At 52.4% G+C, this 21907-nt stretch overlaps 1 protein-coding gene across 5 annotated transcripts in view; it reads right to left on the bottom strand.

Annotated features, from left to right (window-relative positions):
- Positions 1-17291, bottom strand: part of ATP11C (ATPase phospholipid transporting 11C) — a 57119-nt gene extending 39828 nt beyond the window's left edge. For 3 of the 5 annotated variants that reach the window (XM_066339158.1, XM_066339157.1, XM_066339159.1), the window contains exons 1-2: positions 17195-17291; positions 218-337 (exon numbers count right to left, since the gene is read on the bottom strand). In XM_066339158.1, coding sequence (XP_066195255.1) covers positions 218-337; positions 17195-17221 — 147 coding nt within the window. In that variant the 5' untranslated portion in view covers positions 17222-17291. Of the gene's footprint in view, positions 1-217; positions 338-6105; positions 6187-17194 lie in introns of those variants that run through there. The other 2 variants (XM_066339156.1, XM_066339160.1) reach the window with 2 other exon arrangements.
- Positions 17292-21907: the final 4616 nt, after the last annotated feature.

A 21907-nucleotide genomic window follows, 5' to 3' on the forward strand; every position in this document is an offset into this window, starting at 1 on the left:
GGAAGACCACTTCATCCGGACTGCTACCACCATCCTGACTAACAGAGTGTCAGACTGTTCTGACTCCGGCAGGGGTCTTCTGTACTATTGCTTTTATGTTCTTTTACCTTTTTTGTCCCCCGCCCTTACACTAAATTGTGTTTCTGACTAGGAGTCTCTCGTGGGTTTTGCCTTCCAGCCCTGCAGAGGATGCCCCTGGAGGAGCAGGGGAGCTCACCTTGGAGGAGACGATCCTGTTGTCACAGAACTTCTGTGCCACGTAGGCCTCGGTGTCCGACACGGGGCGGTGCCCCACCACCACGGTGCGTGTCCCCACACGCTTCTCCTCCCCAGCACACTGCAGGCCAGACAGGAAAAGGGAAAAAAAAAAGCAGCTTTTAGCTCAAAATAACTCAAATGTTTGTATTAATAGCTCCCGGCTTCTCAGTGCACCGTGCTGTTCGTTGGAAGTAAGGCAGCCGGAACTCAAAATTTCACCTCTCTGCCCCAGCCAAAAAACAGGGAATGAAGAAGAAGACATAAGGTCATTTAGCAAAACCAAGGACGTGCTGAGCCTGAAACACACCTCTGCTCAGCCATCAGCTCCCAGGATCACAGCCTGCCCTACATCCCACCAGGACAGGTCACTGTGCAGGACAGCTACTGCCTGTGTCTGCAGCCTATGCCAGGTTATTTTTCCTTCTTGAAGGACAGTATGTCTCTATCAAGCACTTCGAGTCATTAGGAATATAATTTAACACCTATACATCTCCTCCTAGTCATTACCTGGAGAATCTTTCAGCTCTGGGTTTATTCATTGCATGGAGGACTGTGGCAACTGCACCCTCCCTTTACAGTCACTCTTCTGTCCCTCGAGCCCAGGAGAAATATCTCACCACCACTGGTACACACAGATTTAGTACATAGCTCAAAAAACCAAGAGGGTCTGCTTCTGCTATTTAAAAATCTCAGCGAGAATCACGAATGATGAAGCAGAGTGTTTCACATCACAAACTCCTCAAGATGACACACAGGGTGCTGGGAAGCCAGCTGGGCTTGCTTGGGGGGTTTAAATTAAAGCAGAATGAGACGTCACAAAGTGAATGTCAGACTCATGTCATGGGGGCTGGATGACAGCCCCACTGATGGCAGCAGGATGAGGGGAATTGCAGCAGAATAACCTCAGCAGGGAAGCAGGGCTGCACTGCAGGAGGACAGCAGCCTTTTTGCACAAAGCCCTGAAACACCCGTGATCAGCAACATGGGGCTCTAGCAGAGACCCAGCCTCCCCACAGCCTTTCCAGGACACCCACAGGAGCTGACAGCACCCTGCAAACCACAGACAGACCCTCCCAATCCAAAGGAGAGGATTTTAACACACAGTAAACAAAGTATCCGAATGCACCAAAAGCAGCAGAACTCTTCAACTTCTTGTGACGTCTTTTAAAACCTTTCCCAGCTTGTGACAAAGCTGAGGCCAGGCAGGTCCCGGCAGCCCACTGGAAGCTCTCAGTGGCTGAGGCAGCACTACCACTGGAGTGAACTCCATCTCCATCAGCCTCCAGCTCTGGCCAGCCCAGTACACTCAAGTTTCTCATTGGACCAGAAAACTTTATTTTTCAAAAACAACAGAACTGTGCAATAGTTTAAAAAAATCAGCTTTGCATTCCGTCCAGGTCCCCCTTTTCATATAACAAAGTGTCCTTGCCATGGATGCTCACAGCCAATGGAGGAGATCTGGCTGGCACCAGGAAGCATTTTGTGATTCTGAACTTAAAATTACACAGCGAACTTAAAACCTCTGCTAAGAACAAATGGGGGAAGGTGGGTGAGGACAAAAGAGCGGTGTTAGACCAGGGTAAGATTTCCTTAGAGTTCAGGTTCTGAATCTTAAAACATGAAGGGGGAAGACATTTGTCACACGGTTCTATGTTCTATGGTTCTAGTCTATGGTCTGAGAACATTAGAAAGCAGTAGGGCTGCTAAAACACCAGCAGATACTCTTCATACACCACTTAGTCATGCTAATCCTCAACCCTACAACTTGCTTGCTCTGAAACTCCACCAGAGCAGGTGTCAAAAATGCCAAACCCCTGTCCCATGTCAGCTGCCCAGCACAGGCTCAGCCTGCTGCAGAGGGATGCTCCTGGAGAGCCCTGGATCCAGCTCAGCACCCCTTTGTCCAAAGAGCTCATCACAGGCAGCTTGTCAAGCTGCAAACTAAACCCAGCTAGAAAAAAGGTGCTCTGAAGAAAAACATGCTAAGGCAGAATGTCTGGGACTACCTGCTGCTTGGGGAAAGTGTCAAAACCAAAAAATTAAGCAGTTAAAACCGGTGGACCTGGAGCAGCAACAACTGAATGGATCCTGTTACACCAGGAGCAAGATCTGCCCAAAGGAAGCGGCAGCTCTTCCTTTCCTCTGTTTCCCACCCATGCCTGCAGCAGCTTTAATTAAAGAAGTGTTTTTACACCATGCTTATGGTGTAAAATATGTCACCACGCCTGGGGAGGTGTGCTGACCGCTCTCACTGCAGCCATCCTCACACCTCCAGCGGCTGATGCTCAGAGCAGGAGGATCCTCATGCCCTCCACGACGTCCCTGCACCTCCTAACAGAGCCAGCAGCGGCCACCAGCACCTCCAGCTGCGACCAGCTCCCAAACATGGGCAAGGCTGGCACAAATCCCAGCTGGGGAACATCACCACCCTCCCAGCCACACCACCACCACGGCAGCAGCAAACAGCACTTCCTCCAAACTAGACACAAAAAAGGTTCCCTGATGTAACTGCTGCATCATGGAAGTGCCAGCCATAATATTTCTCAAATAATAATCATAATAATGCTCCTGTCACCAACCTGTGCCCCAGGAGCAAGAGGCAGAGCCATGCATCCACGCCACAGCGGTACCAGGCAGCTGAGACAGATGTCCCCACGTCTGGTCCCTGTTGTGCCCCTGTCCAGGCTCTGGAGCCAGGCGTGTCTGGAGAGCATCCCTCCAGCACAGGGAGGAAGTGACAGCTTCCCCTGCCTGTGCCACTGGAAGAAGCAGGCTGAGGGTTTGCCAGTCACAGGGCATTGGCATGGAAACCACAAAGTTCTGTTTAAAGCGCTTCGGGGAAAGTATACACAAGGATTTCCTGACTATCCACGGAAAGCACGGTGTCTATGAAGCCTCAGAGCAGAGGAGAACCCAAAACCAGGTGCGGTGTGTTGGCTGACCAAGCCACACTGAGCTATCAGCACCAGCTCCTAGGAGGGCTTTCATTCCCCCAATCCCTTTGGTTATTTATCTGCAGCATCGCCTACCCAGATGAGTATAACGCCACGGTAACAGTGACACTAACTCCAGGGTGCATCCCAGCCCTCCCTCCACGGTCTAACAGGCTCCCACCACTCACGGCATTTCATTTCCCATTCCCCCACGGCGTCACACCTTCCCACAGCCACATCACAGGCTGGAAGGCTTCACACCACATCTCTCTCTTCTGCACCCCAGACGCCTGCAGCAGGAGGCGCTGGCTGAGCTCAGCAATTAAAACCTCTCACTCTGATGAGCCCAGCCCGGGCCCTCGCCGGGTCGTTAATAGATTGCTACATCTTAATAACGGCTCTCAACGGAGACTTAGAGGCAGATTTAGGGAATAACTGCCAGGCTTTTGGGAAAATTATAAAATATGCAGATTAGCAGGGAGAGGATTTAGACGTCTTTTTTCCGACTGCCTTTCATGAAAAATTTTAATTCTGATGGGGGAAAAAAAAAAAGAGAAAAAAGAATATTACTCGGATGCAATTCCAGCAGCTGCCTCATTGCCTGGTGGGGTTCTACACAGTCCACAGTTCTGGAGACAGCTGGTGTAGCCAAAAGCCAGTTTCTCCTGTTTAGAGCCAAGCCTGCTAAAAGGATCACTCAAGAAAATAAACAAGTGCATTCCCCTCATAGGCACTTTCTCACCTCCCTTGGGCCAGAGGCGTGGTGTTTGTGTGAGCACTGGGAGAAGCAGAGCTCTGCTGGGATTAGCAGTGTCAGACTGGCCATACTGCGGGGACAGTGCCAGGGAAGCCACACGGCATTCTCCCACCCACCCTGGAGGATGTGGGGATGGCAGCAGGTGACCACAGACCCATCTGCTGTACCCTGTCCCTGCAGCCCAGAAGAGCTGCCAGCAGCTGGCACACATATAGCAGCAGCAGGGGGACACAGCAGACACCAGGAACTGAGAGGAAGGAGGCATTTTTGAGCAGAGCCACTATCCTGTCTGCAAAAGACCAGCCCCAAAGACATAGGTCTCTCCTGCAACATTTCAATCACCAGTTCAGAGCTCCTGTTCCACTCTCCCAGTGCCTAACCAAGCCCATCAGTGAGTCAATCTTTCAGCAGGGCACCCAAACCAGATTTCTCCTCAAGGAGCTCAGCTGGAAGACAACAGCCAGAGTCAGACACGAATCACAGCAGATAAAGATGAGGCAAGTGAGGCTGTTCTGCCAGGAGCATCCCTCAAGCTGGCAGCTGGCTGCCCATCCCAGCTTTGCCCACGCTTGGCAGGGAAAAGGGCTGCTGCAGCACCACCACCCTTCTCGTGCCAGGGAGAAGCTCACACATTAATGTGTTCTGTCAAATGCTTTGATGTAACCCAACCGTCCCATACTTGCACCTTTTATAAAGCCCATGGACTGCCAGAAGCAGCAGTTCCGAAATCAAGGCATTAGAGGGGATAATGGCTATTTACTTGCATTGCCCAAACTTTAAAAGCCCACCAGTGTGCCCATGGAAGGTCACCTGAGGCTTGGCATTTCACTATAAATTTTGATTTGAGGAGATAAGAACGGGTAAAATTTGTAGGCATCAGGCCGGGAACAGAAATGCCCAGGGATGCAATTAATAATCCAACATATTGATGACTTGAAGCTGTTGGAACATTACACTGCGATGGCAGAATTACATTTGCAGCCCACAGCAGTCCCAGATTCTCTGCCTGAGTTTGGGCAAGTGTCCCTTTGTGCCTCTCTCCTCTTCTCCATCTGTGCCCTTCTCTCATAGAAATGTCCCTCCCCAGCACAACTGCTCCTGCCTGCCGTGGGGAGAGGCTTCTCCTCAGCATCCCTCCCCACTTTCTGGGAATCCATCACACCACCACGAACAGCACACAGATAAAACTGGATAAAAGTTGCAAACCTGGGTAAAAATTAGCAAGCCTGGGTAAAAATTAATAGAGTTAGACTGAGTCCAACAGGAGAGGTGAACCTGTGCTCTGCAGGCACTGCTGACAAGGAGCCACTTCAAGAGGACTATTTCTAGGGCAGCTGCAAACAGAGTGTTTAATTATATCCCCCATATGGAAAGCAAGTGTCTGTGCTACCTTCTGGCCCTGTTTCAATAAAAAAAAAAAAAAAAAAAAAAAAAAGCAGCAGAAGAAAAACTAAAAAACCACCACCATTTGATTTACTACAGTTCCAGAAAGCACCAAAACCAGAACTAACTAGTAAAAAAAAGTCTCCTTTCATGTTTGCGGAAGATAACTTTAGGCCACAAAGTAAACACAAATAACTCATAGAAAACGGATCTAATAAAAACCACAGGCATTTAAAAAAAAAAAAAAAAAAAAAAAAGTCATCTGCTAAACCCAGAGATTATACAGCACAAGTAGAAAGCTCAAACATTTGAATGAAATCACAGCTTATATTAAATATATGCGAAAGAAAGATTATATCACATTACTTGGCTTCAATCTCATGAATAGTTTAAAGTCTAATTGCTCCTGTATTGTTCCATTTATCATAAAAGCAGTAGAGAAGGCGGCCTGATTTACAAAAAAAGCTTGCAAAAATAACAGCACCTCCCAAAACAGCCTGTTCTAGCTCCTGCTTCATTTAGCCTCAGAAGAACAAAGGAAAACATATCCACAATTTAAAAAGCCTCCATAAATTTACTGTAACCTCCCCAAAACATCCATCAGCCTGGGGAAGTTGCTCAGCACATCAAGCTCATTGCCCAACTGATACATTTTTAATTGAGATTTCCTCTTGCCAATTTTCCTATGACTCCTTGTCCTCAGTTACTTCTATGAGGGTACAAGCTATGCCTTGAGAATACCCTTAATAAATCAGCAGCCTGGGCTGTGCTTACCCACAACGAGCACATATTCAGGCAGATCTCCTGATTTAGACAGAGAACTCCATCGATCAGGATCAACCCCACCACTCTCCCTGTGCCTGCAGGACAGGGTCAATAACATGCACAGACTTTGGCAAAAACAACCAACCAACATTGTGTTTGCAGCGCTGAGAGCTCATAGGTCCGAGAGGGAGGGCTGAAGGCACACACTGCCCGATCTCATTTCCCACTGGATGGGACTTTGCTGCTCATTCCTAAGCAGGCTGGCACCTTGGGAAAAGAGAAGGTTGAAATTTAAACCAGTATCCCTTCCCCTGCACCGAGGCTGAAGCTCCCACTGGTATTCCAGCCAGGAACAAAGCATGACCACCAAGCAGTGACCGCTGGGTCAAGGTGGCTCCAGCCAAGGCAGGGGCAGAGGGGGCAACCCCCCAGACCTAAAGGGAAGGCAAGAGCAAAAGAGGAGTCGTGGGGAAAAGGCAGTACCTGGGGGATTGTACACCACTGCCAGCACGTGCCGGGGCTCAACACCCAGACTTCATCCGTGAGGATGATAAAGCAGCACATGGTGAGCTCTAGCACGGCATCACTGCGCCACATCACACCATCCTTCATGCAAGTGAAGTGCAGCCGAGCAAAGGGTACCAGCCAGAGCCCATCCCCACGTCCCCTCTGTCCCCAGGACCTGCTGCCTCACCATATGGTCTTACAGGAGATCACCTTCACCAAGGACAGCGGGCTGGGGAACAGCAGGGCCCAGCCAGGCTGCACTTCCTGGAAAAGCTGACCAGCCAACAAAGCCACTGATAAAAGCAGACAGACATGGCTGGGTGGAGAGAACAGGGGAAAAGGCTACTTGAAAGATTTCGTAAGGGTGGAGAGCGGAAATACAAGAGTATTTTTCCCCTAGGTAATAAATTTAAAGGAGGGCCCAACCCTATCCTGAACTTGAAGAGTGCCATGGTCAGGGGTGACAGCTGAAAAGACCTTTTTTGGCAAGGATTTTGTTTTTCCTTTTGGAGGCAGTCTACCCTCAAACCAGGCAGTAGTGCACCTTCCCAGCAAACATGCCACAATGGCTGCAATCACAGCTTCTGTTCAGCAGCACTTTGTACAAAGCCAGGCTCAGAAAGCCAAACCCAGGCGGGATCAATTGGGGCAGCATTACTTCAGTGCTGCTGCTTTGTGCAAAGTCTGTTGCTCCTGCTCAAATACAACCACCGACCTTCGGAAGTTTTCAGCATCTCAATTATTTTTCTCCCTGCCCTGTTGGCAGCCAGGGTTATGAAACCATTGCTCATCCTGAAACACAGGCAGCAGATCTTTATTTTTGGCAGTCCAAAAGAAAAGTTCGACCAGCATGCCACCAGCATATAAAATTCAGCTCATAGGAACACTTCAGGCTGGAGAACAGAAAAGGGACTTTGAGTAAGAGCCAAATGTTTTGCAGAGGTCACAAAGCAAATACAACGAGGTCTTCCTGTCTTCAAAACTCTTCCTCCCTCCTCTCCCCAGCTCAAGCTGTGCACGTCTGTTCATCGGCAGCTATTTTAGCAGGGCAGCAAGCTCTCCAGAGCACTGATTTGGCCTGGCAAAAATTAAAATAAGAGCAAAACAGAAAAAACCTCTCAGTTCGCAATTGTCACTGCTTGCATCACACAGCAGAGCTATAATTTTGTTGGTTTTCCCGTTGTTTTCTGGTCCTCTGAAAGCCTGAGCTCCTCAGTTATGGAAACAAAAAACCCCTAAATGCTATGTTATGCATCCCAGCTCAGCCAGACGTTACTCTGACCTCTGCCACCTACAAACATTTTGCCCCTTTTTAAGTTTTTCCAGCATTTCAGAGCCAGGCTGCCAGCTGACTGGAGAAAAGCCCATTTCCCAGAGCAGCTTTTCCTTTCCCCTGGGAAGCAAGCCTGCCTGGCTGTCCACACTCCAGGGCAGAGTCTGCAGACTGCCCTGCCAGGGCATTCCACAGCACAGCACCCCAAAAGCCATGGCTGGCCCCCAGGGCTGCCCAGACCCATCCTGCAGACGAAGCTTGACCCCAGGGAAGCCATCGTATCTCCCAAACAACAGCCACCAGGAGGGAGAGAAGGCAGGTCCAACCTGCAGGACACCCCAGGGTGCCCTCAATCCCCACGATGTCCTCCCCACACTCCTCACACATGGGTTCAGATCAATGTTTTCAACCCCAAAACCATGAAAGCTGTGGTTTTCTAGCTCTGCCCCTCGCTGTACTACAAAAATCTCCACAAAAGTAACAGGAGATAAAAGAGAAAAGAGGTAGAAACCACCTATTTCACCCCTTGCTCCACAGCCCAAACCAGCTCCCCTTGACCCAGACCACACTGGGAATGTTTTCACCTCTGGGTACTACAATGACCAACAGATTCATCCTTGGGGCAGGCAAGCACAGCCATACCAGGATGCTGGATCAGTGAAATCCACCCACTCGGGAGAGAAATCCTCACACCATGTGGCCTGGAACTATTTATCTTCAGGAAATCCTTTGGCTCCTGTTCCGGCCAGGCTGGGGAAGGCAGCAGAGCAAAGCCTGAGCGAGCACTGCCCAGCACAGCAGCCAGGAAACCCACAAAGACACAGGGACAGGCAGCTTCACTGGCCATGGCACCTCAGGCTCGGAGCTCGGGGGTTCCACTGTGGTGTACCCCAACACCATCAGCTGCAGAGCAAGCCCAACCTGTGCTGGAGAGCGGGCCAGCATCCCTGGAGATGACTCAGCCATCTCCACCCCATCGGCCTCTTTCCCTAGCCAGGCACCAAGACAAGAGCATTCCTGCTCCCACAGTTACCAGCACAAGCTCCTTCACCCAAGGTTTCCTCTCTCTGACTGCATCCCAGCCTGCACTTACTGCAGTGGTACTTCTCAGGTGGGAAGTCCCACCTCCATCCATTCAACTGTCCTGGGAGAAACCATCCCACGGAAATTATGTGCTCCACAACATTAATTTGGCTGGTATGGGGACAACAGCCCTCTGGGCACCACAGCTAATTTTACTGCACTCCCTCCCTGAGCAAACAATGTAAGAAAATGTGAGCTGTAAGGAAGGAGGAAAAAAAACAAGAAGAAAAAAAAGCCTTCCACAACTGAGACTGAACAAAAGTGGCATGCAAAGCACCACCCAAAGCAAACAGAAAAAAACCGTATTAATACTGCATTTCAAGGCTGGCTTTGCAGCCTCCCTGAGTGCAGTCTGAGTCCCTACAGACAGCAGCTGCTTGGCTTTGTATGAATGCTGGGGAGGAATTACACAGAAATCACAATAAAAGATGGAAGGGCTGCTCACGAAAGTGGATGATTTTTTTTTTTTTACCCTGCATTTAATTTCCCGGCAGTGAGACTTTTTTTTTTTCTTATTTTTTTTCCCTCTTAAGCCAATTGAGTCTCCAGCAACAGAGCACAGCGTCGCTGCAGTCAAGCAGTATTTAATTTGTATTACTGCTGAAGAGATCTTGGATGGCAGTACCAAAGAAGCGCTTCAAATCGTCTGGTCTTGCCTGTTGCACATCTTACTCAGCTTTTCTAGGCCCTTTACAGCACAAAAAAACAGAGGAGCCCTCTGGTATGCAAATCAGTGCATTTGCCACAATACTGCAAACAAATTACATCGACCAAGTGAGCGAAGTCTCTGTTTCCCACTTCAGTCGTCTCACAGAACCTTGTTAAGGCATACAGCACACTTTAAAGGTGAAAACATTCCTTGAAAACACACAGCAAGAAATCACCAAGCCCTCCATAAGCAAGGCTGGAGCCCTTTCACCTATAGATCCTGAAAATTCGGCTGATAACAGGTGCAAAAAGCCTGCAGCAAAGCATTACTCAGCAAAGGCCACAACTGAGTTTAACAGGAATCTTCTTCAAGATGGGGGGAAAAAAGAAAAGCCTGATTTGTGAGCAAAACACCCAGCTAGAACAGCCTCACAGGGGCTTACCCCTCCTTCTGTTGCAGGAGGAAAACAAAAAGCTCTTTACAAACAACTGGATCATGCACTAAGCTTTCATTAAGGAGGGCAGGACAAATGTCTCTGAAGCGCTATCAATTAGGCTGGATAGCCAGAGGAGATATGCTTTTAGACTAAATGGGCTTCAGCTGAATTCCACCCTGAACAACACAGACTGAGGTTTGGGGGAAAAAAAAACAAAACACTGGAGTCAGCAGGATGCAACAGGTGCCCACAGGAGTGGACAAACTGCAAATCATGTGCAGAAGGGGGTGCATAAGGAGCTTAACATTTTAGAGAGTATTGGTTCTGATCAGCATCTGTGGCAGTGAGCATCTCTGTGAAGAGCATGAAAAGTGACAGAGGGGAAGAGAAGCAAAACCTAGGACAGCTTCTCTCCCACCAGGGAGCTTCAGCTCCTCTCCCCACCCCATAGTCCCACCCGCAGCTCACTATCCAAAAGCACTTTGCAAGAGTGGTGCCTGTGCCAATCACTGCCCAGCAGATCCCTGCGTTTTGGCCAAACCTGAGAAAGAGCCCATAAGCAAAAATAAATATATATACTTAATGCATCTCTATATATTACTTCTATGCATATTTAATGTGCATATATCGCATGCATGTATATTTAATGCATATATATATATATATACACACACAGAAGTCACTGCAGCCTCTGGGCAAAACAGCTTTTCCTGACCCAGCAGCCGTGCTGCTGCCAAGCAGGAGCCAGGTGAGGGCAGGAGACCTTTTAAAACACAAGTTTCACTGTGTCCCCAGGCTACAAGTTAGTAAATGAAGCTTTAAGCCAGTTTGCCACTCTCTGCCATCCCCTGCAGCACACAGGCAGCAGCATCACTCTCCTTCCACAGGAGGGTCGAGGCGCTCCATGCTCAAGTCTAGGAGTGAAGTTTATTGCACTTCAAAAAGACAAAATACTGAGAGCCCAAATCAAATGTTGGCCAGTCCAGGCAAACCTAGTGAACGAGTCACTGGCGGTGTGCTGGATAACTGAAGGCAGTGCAGCAAACTGCAGCGTGATGGTTACACCCAGAGCAGTGGGGGCTGCAGGATGCTTGTGGAGCCAGCCTACGGAAAGGGTGCAGGGAGCCTCGGGGGAGCAAAACCACACAGGATTACCGTAAAATTATTTCCACAGCAATAACAGAAACGGCTTACAACCATCACCAACGTGAGCAGCAGTGTCTTTGTTACCTATCCAATACGGCAGGATGCCCCTCTGACTGGCTAAGGACACACCAGGCTCTGGGCAGAGCCCATTTCAGTGTCCTTCATGCTGTGCCCACTGCTAACAGCAGCCCAGCAGTGAGAGGCTCCTGAGTGACAGCAGGTGACCACCAAACACAGCCACAGCCCAGAACCCCCAGCTGCTGGGGACCAGCCCTGCCTGCATGGCCCCCACAAGTGAGAGAAAGCTGCAAATCCCCAGGCAAACAAGGCAAAACATTAAAAAACCCACCACTGAACCTCAATACTACTTGGTAACCCAAGCAGGAAAAATAATCTTGTCTACTTGCAGGAGGTGAGGGAGCTGGCAGGGGCAGAGCCGCTGCCACAGCGTCACCTGTGGGGCCCCAAGGCAGGCCTGGACACAGGTGTGCTGGCTGGGGAGAGCACAGGCAGGTGAAGTCCACAACACCCTGCGTACAGCACTAACAAAACCTGCTCGGGAAAAACCAGCCCGTCCTTCTCAGACCTCAGAAAGCACAGAAATATTTGCAATATGAGCGGCGAGAAGCAGATTTCAGTCTAGATGCAGAGGTAAGGCATTTTCCAAGATGACCTCGCGATAGCCTGTCCTGGCTCAGGGCACGAGCAGGGGACACATCTGGGCAGAAAGCCACCAGAGTGACCACCCCAGCCGTGCAGGGAAATCTCCCCCTGCTGCCCTCCAGCCTCAGCACCTGCCTCCCACACACAGTAAATGCAGGAAACTCCCCCGAAAAATCCCCTGAGCAAACATTTTCCAGGAAAGGCAAACGGGTTAACAGTACACTCGCTCACCCCATGTCCAAGCTGCTTGGAAAATTCCCCCTTCCCAGGCACCCTGCTCAGTGACTCCCTGCAATGCCAGCTCCTCTGGCAGGCACATCTTGGCCACAGAGATGTTCCCCCGCTTGGCCAGTCAAGCATTTTCTCGACAGAAACAGTAGGTTTACATCTCCCAAGGGAACACAGTCCCACAATGCAAGGAATTATACACATCTGGGTCAAGAGAAGCAAGCATGGTGCCATGGGAGGAAGATGCTCACAGGGACCAAACCTGCATTGCTAAAAAACATGACCACTGATAGGCAACAACTAATTTGGGTGTGAAGGTTTCGTCTGACTTACAGACACCGTGAAGGCTCTCCCCTCAGCTTTGCTTTTAACTAACCCTTAAAAACATAAATCTCTCCACTAGAGACAGCTACAGCCAGAAAACAGCAGTTTTAATCAAAAAGGAAATGCATAAACCAAAGGCAACAGGATGAAATTAAAGGCAAGGCTGAAAGGCTTGTTATTAATAGATGTCCTGTGTGCTTTTACAAATTTTATTATTAAAAGCAAATTGCCATATCTTCAGCTGCAGCTCCAGTCAGCTCAGCTCCAAACCCTTCCTGCACAGCCCAGACTATCATCATTACTCTTAGCAAAATACCAACTGGGCAGAATAGTGGTCCGGAGGGAAGAAGAAAATACAGCCAGGACTGGTTATTCTCCACAGAAAAGTTTCAGCATGCCACAGGTTTAATTAGAAGCATCACTTGCCATTAATATTTGACCGGTGCTTTCCAGCCCTCCCTACAGTGATTTATAACTTCCCCAAACTTTAACTGCCACATGAACGCTTCCAAACAGCTGTTTATCCCAGGCCAAGTTTTTTGTTTGATTTTTATTTATTTTTAGCCAAATGGTTGAGCTATTTGTGGGAATAAAGCTACAGTTAGGAGACACTGAAGAGGAAATGGTTACAGGAATCTGAGATACCCTTAGGTCCCACATAACTTGAGAAACTCCTGTGTCCCCATTTTCCAGGGAAGAAGCACCAACAAGGGATTGCAACCGCGAGCTTTTTGCAGTTGCAGCTTCTCTATTTCAGCCTCCCCTGACTTCTCTGTGGTCAAGCATGGGCTGTCCTGTGGCTGCCACAGGGGAACTGGCCTGAGCACATGGAATGCTGCTATCACGCTCAACACGTCTTGCAAAACAAAATTCCAGCAATTTTCGCGAAAAATTCAAGCGGCTTCATTAAAATCCACGCTCTTTGGAAGTGTAGGATTTCTCCAAGCAGAACTGCTACCAGGTGTCAGAGACATCCCAGCCCAAATCTCTGCTGCTTGCAGGTTTTTGTCACATCAATGAAAGCAAAACACTTCCTGCAGAAGCTGGCAGTCAGGTACAAGGTATCTGACAAGGAGCCTCACTCTCCAGGTGTTAACACGGCTGGACTGAGGGGGGAAAGACAACTCTTACAGCTTCCAACTCCTACTTGTAATCATCTTTATTATTAGAATAGGAACTGCAATCACACACTAATGTTTGGTTCACACTCCATTAAAAAAAAAACCAAGTGTGAAAGAAAATCACAGATATGCTGTGTCCAAAAATAGATTTTATTACACACTTGCTGCATATCCTAAAGATGGGAGCGTAAACCAGCATCCTCCACCGCAGCCTTGGACACCTTCCACAGGCATTCCCCCTTGAGCTGGGCAGGGAATAGCCCCAAAGTGCACCCCAGGGGCTCTCCCCATCCACCCCTGCCCCTTCTCACCTGTTTCCCAGTGCCAGCTGGTAACTGAAGCAGGAAAGTAAGCCTTGGGAATTCACTTCCCACCTAAAAAGCGACTTTGGGCCATTTCTCATTTTCTGTTCAATCCGAACAGTCTCAGTGGGGTACCTTCCTGCAGAGCTCCAGGCAGGACCTGCCCCACGGGGCCCCATAACCAAGCTGGGGGTACCCCCACTGCTGGCAGCACAGGACAGAGGGATGCAGACCCCAGGAGAGGAGCAGAGAGGGAACACCACTGCAGCCTAGGACAAGACACAGGCACCGAGCCACACGCGTGGCTCAGGGACAACCACTGCACAGCCATTTCAGAGCCACCTTTTTCCCCCCACACCAAGCAGTGTTGAGAACCAGCAGCACACAACAAAGCCCAGCACACACCAAACACCAGGGATTTACCAGGGCACGGGCTGCAAAGAGGATCAGGCCCCAAGGTATTTAATTAAAAATTGGAAAACGCAACTATTGTTACACACTGCACAAACACTCAGAGGAATTTTGCTCCCGATTACAGAATGTTTGTTGTGTTCTTACTTATCCTAGGTTCTGAACACAAACAGGAGAGCACTAGAGCAAAGAACTGGGCTGACTGCAGAGGCAGGAGACCCAGGACAGAGCACCACGACAGGCCAGCACCACCCCAGGGGCTCAGACAGCACCCAGGAGGCACCCAGGCATCCCAAGAGGAGGGAGAGCACCCTGGGGTGCTTCACCCACCATCCCAGCCTTCCTGCACCGTGAGCAGGATCACAGCTCCCCGGGCTCACTTCCAGACCAGCCTTAAATAAAAGCAAAAGGGGAGAAAAACTGAGAACAATGAGGGCATCAGTAACTTCTCTTCCTGCATTTCTCACTTATTTCTTACACCAGTCCGAGTGGGCACTGGCAGAGCTGTGGTGCAGAGCTGTGGCCCCCGGGTACAGCTGTCTGCACGCACCCAAAGAATACAGGGAGAGTAATATACGACAAAAAGCACACTGTGATGCCCTTTTCTTTGATGCACAGCAGTTCCCAGCACATCAGGAACCGGACAGTGCTCACTCCAGCCTTGTGAGGAGCCCAGCACAGCAGAGTGACCCCAACCCTCTCCTGGACACACACACACTTCCCCACTCCACTCCCACATCCTCCCTACAACAGCCGTACAAGCAGCAGGAGACTAAAAATAAGACTCCAGTGCTAGAATCTGTTTCCAAAAAAGAATTAAAGTTTTATTTCAAGTCGACAGTATCTCCTAAAAGTGGATTAACCGTGGCAATTCAATCCCACCTCCCCGCAGTGATCCCAGCCCCACTCTTCCTTTGACAGGGATTATTTCAGTGGTGCAAATCAAAGTTCAGAATCCAATTTGTTTCTGTAGGGCATCAGTCTGTACCCCCAGTTAGCTACGCAGACCCACATGCACCACTCTAACCCTTCTTTGCTCTTTTTACCACCCCGTTTCACACTCTATCCAGGATTAGAGTTTACAGGAGGGAAAAACAGAGGCACAGTCATGTTGATAGGGCAAGTCACATTCACTGTGCCTAAGCTGTGAGTTACAACTGAAAACAGGATTCCTAATATCTGTTGGTATTTATGAGCCTCAGGCAGAGACCACAAAGTGGAGAGGTTAAAATGTTTGTCTGAGAAGCCCTATGGGACCTTAAGTGTCAGAAAATCTGCAGCCTTTAACATCTGCAGTGAATTTCTGCAATGCCACTGCCACGAGCACCCCTCGAAGCCCAGCACTACCCATCCATGACTGAGGGCAAGACAGCACCTCGGGGACAGTGCCACAGGGACTGGCACAGTCCCACAGAGCAGGAGGGACAGGACTGAGCCCATTGTGGCACCCTGCAGGGCTGGGGACAGGGCAGAGCTGCAGCAGCACGGCAGGAGCTGCTCTATCAGCCCAAGGCTGATATGGGGAGACCCGTACCACTTGCACCAGCTTGATAACAAACAGCTCGTTGCTGCTGAAACGCTGCTTGCAAAGCCAGGAGGTGGAAGCAGTGCCTAAATCCCCACACCAACACTGCAGATGACCTGGCACTCCGTCCTGGTTCCTGAACCGAGCTGTTCCTCCAGCCAGAAAAGCACCTCTACCCTCCCAAAAAGATGCTGCAACACCTCGGTCCTGCACAGAGCGTTTAAAAATACCCGGGTGGTGCTCGGGATGTTTTCTCCCCACCCCAGCAGCCCTGAACGCCCCCTCCCCATGCCCAGGGACTCAGAGAGGTGACACAGACTGTGTGGGACCCCCGGGCAGGGCAGGGACTGCTCCCCACGAGTGCGGAGGGTCCGGACCCAGAGCCCAGCCAAGGCAGCTCCAGTCACACTCACAGGAGGCGGCCACCCAAAGACGCTTTTAACTGAATTCAAACCACAAACGCCTCTCGACATGACTGGGACACAAACTCCCGCCGAGGGTGGGTGGGGTAGGAAGCACCCAGGGCAGAGCTAGGCTCGAAAGGCATCAAAGCCAGCAATTCAGGGCACTGAGTTTCCACCGATCTATCTCGTCCCCGAGGCTGCAAAACAATGGTTGTTGCGGTAGGTGTGATCTCCACAGGTCTAACCCAGCGCCTGCAACAGAAACACAGCCTACCGACGGGAAAATCATCCCCAAAATCAAACCGCTCCCCGCCAAGCCCCGCAGGATTACCCATCTCCAGACTTAAAACGGAGAATTGGAGTCCCTCGTTCTGCCTACAAGCCTGTAAAATCTGGCGGAAATATCTCGCTGGAAAGCAGACGAACACCATGAGAGCACGTCCCCGGCGGGCAGAGCCCATTATCCCGGCGGGTCCCGGCTGGTTTCCCGGGAAGCGGCTCCGGAGCCTCCCGGGGCTGCGCTGGCACCGCACACCCACCGCCCCAAGTCCCGCAACTTTCCTAACTACGCACTGCGCAATCAGCGACGCTGCTGAATAGACGGCAGCGCCCGAAACGATGTTACACCGCTGGGCTTCCCCTCACATCTGCTGTGGGGAAAAAATAAATAAAAAAAATGAGTAACTGCGGAGCCCAGGCCAAGCAATGAGGTCACGGCGAAATCTCCAGGCGGCTTATGTGGCGGCGGGAAGGGCCGGGATGGGCTCGGCGGGCAGGCACGGCCACGCCGTGCGGGCAGCGGGGCCGGGGAAATCCCCTCCGAGCTCCGCGGGGGAAAAACAACGAGGCTCCGGCGGCGAAGGCAGCTCCCGAGGGCCGGCAGGGTCGGACGGGCCGCCGCTGAGGGGCCGGGGCCGCGGGAGCCCCGCGGGGAGCGGGATTTCCCCGGGAGAACAACCGCAGGACAAGGCAAAGAGACGGTCGCAGCCAACTTTTCCCCGCCCGCCGCCCCGGCCCCGCACTCACCAGCCGGCTGAGGCGGCGCCGGAGCATCGCGGCGGCGCCCGGCCCCGCCGCGCTCACCGCCGCATGGCCCGGCCCGGCTCCTACTCGGGCTGCGGGCCCCGCCGCCGGCCCCGCGCCGCTGGCCGCTCCATGCCGCCGCCGCCGCCGCCCGGCCCGGCACGGCCCCGCTTTGTCCCGCCGCGCTGGGGGCGGCGCCGCCCCGGAGCAGCCTGGGACGGCGTGCTGCGCCGCGCCGCCGCCGGGGGGAGCCACTGAGCACGGCGGGACAGGGACAGCGGGGTGGGGACAGGGACAGCGGGGTGGGGACAGCGGGGTGGGGACAGCGGGGTGGGGACAGGGACAGCGGGGATAGGGGATGGGGACAGCGGGGATAGGGGATGGGGACAGGGGGACCGGGACAGCGGGGTGGGGACAGCGGGGTGGGGACAGGAACAGGGGACAGGGACAGGGGACAGGGACAGCGGGGATAGGGGACGGGGACAGCGGGGTGGGGACAGCGGGGTGGGGACAGGGACAGCGGGGATAGGGGATGGGGACAGCGGGGATAGGGGACGGGGACAGGGACAGCGGGTGGGGACAGGGACAGCGGGGTGGGGACAGAGAGATGGGGACAGGGACAGCGGGGTGGGGACAGCGGGGATAGGGGATGGGGACAGGGGACAGGGACAGCGGGGATAGGGGATGGGGACAGCGGGGTGGGGACAGCGGGGTGGGGACAGGGACAGCGGGACAGGGGACAGCGGGGATAGGGGATGGGGACAGGGGGACCGGGACAGCGGGGTGGGGACAGGGACAGGGGACAGGGACAGCGGGGATAGGGGATGGGGACAGGGGACAGGGACAGCGGGATGGGGACAGGGACAGCGGGGTGGGGACAGGGACAGCGGGACAGGGGACAGCGGGACAGGGGACAGGGACAGCGGGGATAGGGGATGGGGACAGGGACAGGGGGTGGGGACAGGTACAGGGGACAGGGACAGCGGGGTGGGGACAGGGACAGCGGGGTGGGGACACGGGGACAGCGGGGTGGGGACAGAGAGATGGGGACAGGGACAGGGGGACAGGGACAGCGGGGTGGGGACAGGGACAGAGAGATGGGGACAGGGACAGCGGGGTGGGGACAGGGGACGGGGACAGAGGGATGGGGACAGGGGACGGGGACAGCCTGGCCCCTAGCCATCAGACACGCGGGGACAGAGGACGGGGACAGCGGGACGGGGACCGGGACACGGGGACAGGGACAGCGGGGTGGGGACAGGGGACAGAGGGATGGGGACAGGGGACGGGGACAGCGGGGTGGGGACCGGGACACGGGGACAGGGGACGGGGACAGAGGGGTGGGGACAGCGGGACGGGGACAGCCTGGCCCCGAGCCGTCGGACCCACGGGGACAGGGGAAGGCCAGGGGACAGCCTGGCCCCGAGCTCTTAGACCCACACGCGGGGACAGGGACAGGGACAGGGACAGCCTCACCCCGCGGCCCTTGGAGCCCTGCCCTCCCCACGGCTCCGTGTGCGGGTCTGTCCCGGCTGCTGTCCCTGTGCTGTGTCCCTGGCACAGGACTGTGCCCCCTGAGGGACCCTAAGGACCATCGCCTGCCACCCCCCAGAAGGCTCTCAGGAATTTCTTCCTAATATTTTATCCAAAACTGCCTTCTTTCAGTTTAAACAGGGCCACCCCTTCTGTGAGCTGCCCAAAGCACCGTTTCTCCTTGTCCTGTGGCTACCTGCCCTGTTAAAAGTCCCCGTCCAGCACTCCTGCATCCACCTTAGGCAGTAAAAGGGACTCTAAAGTCTCCTCAGAGCCTTCTCTTCCGCAATCTGCACACCCCCAGCTCTCTCTGGCACAGCAGAGATGCTCCAGCCCTTAGAGCATCTCTGTGCCCTGCTCTGACCTTGCTCCAGCAGGCCCAGGTGGCACTGCAGGTGAGGGTCCAAGGGTGGGACAAGGGGCAGAGCCCCCTCCCTCACTGCTGGCCGTGCAGCCCAGGGCAGGGTTGGCTTTCTGGACACATCCCTGATCCCTCTGCTGCAGAGCCCAGCCACGGTCACCAGGCTCAAACAGCCAACATAAACACACCTCCGAGCATTTTTCCCGAGTCATGACTGACCACAGAAGCTGTTTAGAGTCTCTGGGTACTTTTCCCTAATAGAAACTCCTGTGGCTCAGCCAGCTGCCAGCCTATTCCCAGGGCAGCTTTGCAGCCCCTTATCCCAGAGCTGCCCAGCACTCCCCAGTGCCTCCAGCCTTCCCTCAGGCTGAACACACAGCCCCTTCCCAGACTGAGACAGCACAAGAGGGGAAGCAAAACTCCCATGAAATGCCTCCTCCAGGGAGCTTCTCCCTAGTCAAGCAGGCACAGAGCATGAGAATATTAATGTAAACCACCAAAAATGAAAAAAAAAAAAAAAAAAAAGAGAGAGATGTAACCTTACGAAATCTACATGGTTTTTGTTATGTTTTCGACACCGAGTTGAAAAAGACAACATGGAACCTGACAGTATCTACATGTGGTTGTTATGTTTTCAACATCATTATTGCCTAGCAATAAACCAGCCTTTTCTGGAGCAATATCCTCTGCAGCAGGGCAGGGAGTTTTCCTGGTGCTGTTCCTTGCTGACAGCTCCAAGCACCTCCAGGAGTGGGGCAGGCTCCCGGATCCTGGTGCCACTGCCATTTCAGCAGCTTGCATTGTCCCCTTTTTATAGTCACCTTCTTCCTCGGAAACTGAGCAAAACTCACCTTGTGGCACCACAGCTGGGCCTAGGGAGCAACTGGCAGCTTCCAGAGACCTGGAAAACACACAGAGATGTTTCGCTTTGCATTTTAAAAGTGAAAATAGCACTATATTGATTTTACTAAGGCTAAACCCAGTCAGATTTGCTCCACATAAGCACCCACTGTCTGGCAGCTTTACACAGCGTGATGCATCTGAGCCTGCCCCAGCACCGAAATAGAAGTCAGGTGTTGGACAGGCAGGGGGTGTTTTAGCCCCACTTCTCCCGAGGCAGATGGATCAGTGAAGGCTCCCACATCCCTGCAGAGCAAGGCAGCATTCCTGAGGGCACAGCCAACACTCATCTGCATCCCAAGAGCAACCTTCTCCCTATTCCCTGTGCAGCTGTGCTGTTACTCACCTTTCCACACAAAGGCCTAACCACAACAGAGGAAACCAGAAAACAATGCCAGGCATTTTAAAATAATGAATGGCAATTGTTAAACCTCTTAATATAATGCCTAACCAGTCTGGCTGTACAGTTCCCTCCCCCACAAAACAACAGAGAACTAAAGTTACACCAACACTACCCTGCAGCTTTTGCCTTGCCTTTTGGGTTCTTGCATGAGGTTTTCCAGGCTGTTTGTGCTGGCTAGAAGAGGGAGCTGTTGTTCTCAGCTATTTTCCTGTTGGAGGGCTCTGTGGTCGGTGCTGAACAGACCTACCCTATGAACCACAAGCCTTTGGGGTTAGGAACCTGCATGTTTCCAAAGGCCAAGGCAATCTGGCTTACCTGGCCCACGGAAAAACACCTCTATTCTCCTCCTCAATATATTGCTACAGATACAGTTTGTCCTCACCTTTCACCCGAATTAATTGATGGGGAGAATTGGTCTCACCAGCAGAAGAGAGAACCCGTGCAGCTGCACTTGTCCTTACAAATTCCTGTGCCATACACATTGCAGCCCCTACCCAGTTTAGTTTGAAATGCTGGCGTCTTAATTCTTTTAAAATTTGCTGGGATTAGAAGCAAAACTCGAGACTTGGACTACGATACAAAATTAAGCATTAAATAATTAGCTTTAACGCACTGCCCACAGGGACAGAGACCCTTTTCCAGGGAGCTCCTGGATGAAGTGAGTCGGAGCACAGCTGGGAAGAGCTACAGGTGAGTGTCTGGTGTCCCAAACTCAGCCAGAGCAGAGCCATAGCGTCCTGCTGTGAACCAGATTATTTAAATCTGTCCATCTCCTTACTTAACCCGGCAGAGCCAGAGGCAGGGTTTCACTGGAGAAACCAAGGCAGCTGTCATCCTCATCCCCCCGTTGTTGCTGACACGGTGGCCCTGGGGCAGCAAAACCCCCTTCTCAGCAGAAACCAGCGCTGCAGAGAGGAAGCAAACAACCCTGACTGGGCTTTTTCACAGCCCGGGTGTGACTCCACTGCTGATTTGGTAGCAATTATATCATCAGCTCACGGGTCTTTACGAGGGAAATCTGTTTTTAATGTGCCTTTTAATGCCACCAACAGCGTGCGGAGGCTCAGGCTGTACACAAAGGGCTGCGGGGACTCTGTCCCACACCCAGGCATGCCCTGCCGCAAGGGGCAGGTCCCTTCTCCCTTCCGAGGGGGAAATTTGCACCATACAGCTGGGTTGGAGTCCACTGACACTCCAATTAGCACAGAAAATGAGCTATCCAGTGCATCAGCCCAGCGCTCAGACTGCAACCGCAGCGACCCGAGGGATTGCCCTGAACACATCACTGCCTGAGCAAACCCATTAAAACCTCTCACCAAGCAGTTTTCCCGCCCTTGTTTTGGCCGATGGAGGTTTTCCAGGTTCAGGTACCGCAGCAGGAGGCGGGAGCCGGGTTCCCTCTGGCCTTGGGACACACACCGGCTTGTGGGTGGTTGATAAAAAACATCGATTTCTGCAGTGTTCTTTGCTTCTTCTGCCATCGTGTGGCCAGCTGGAGGATGAGGAGCTGCCTGTAAAA

This window comes from Sylvia atricapilla, chromosome Z (genome assembly GCF_009819655.1).
Source record: "Sylvia atricapilla isolate bSylAtr1 chromosome Z, bSylAtr1.pri, whole genome shotgun sequence".
NCBI classification, from domain to species: Eukaryota; Metazoa; Chordata; class Aves; order Passeriformes; family Sylviidae; genus Sylvia; species Sylvia atricapilla.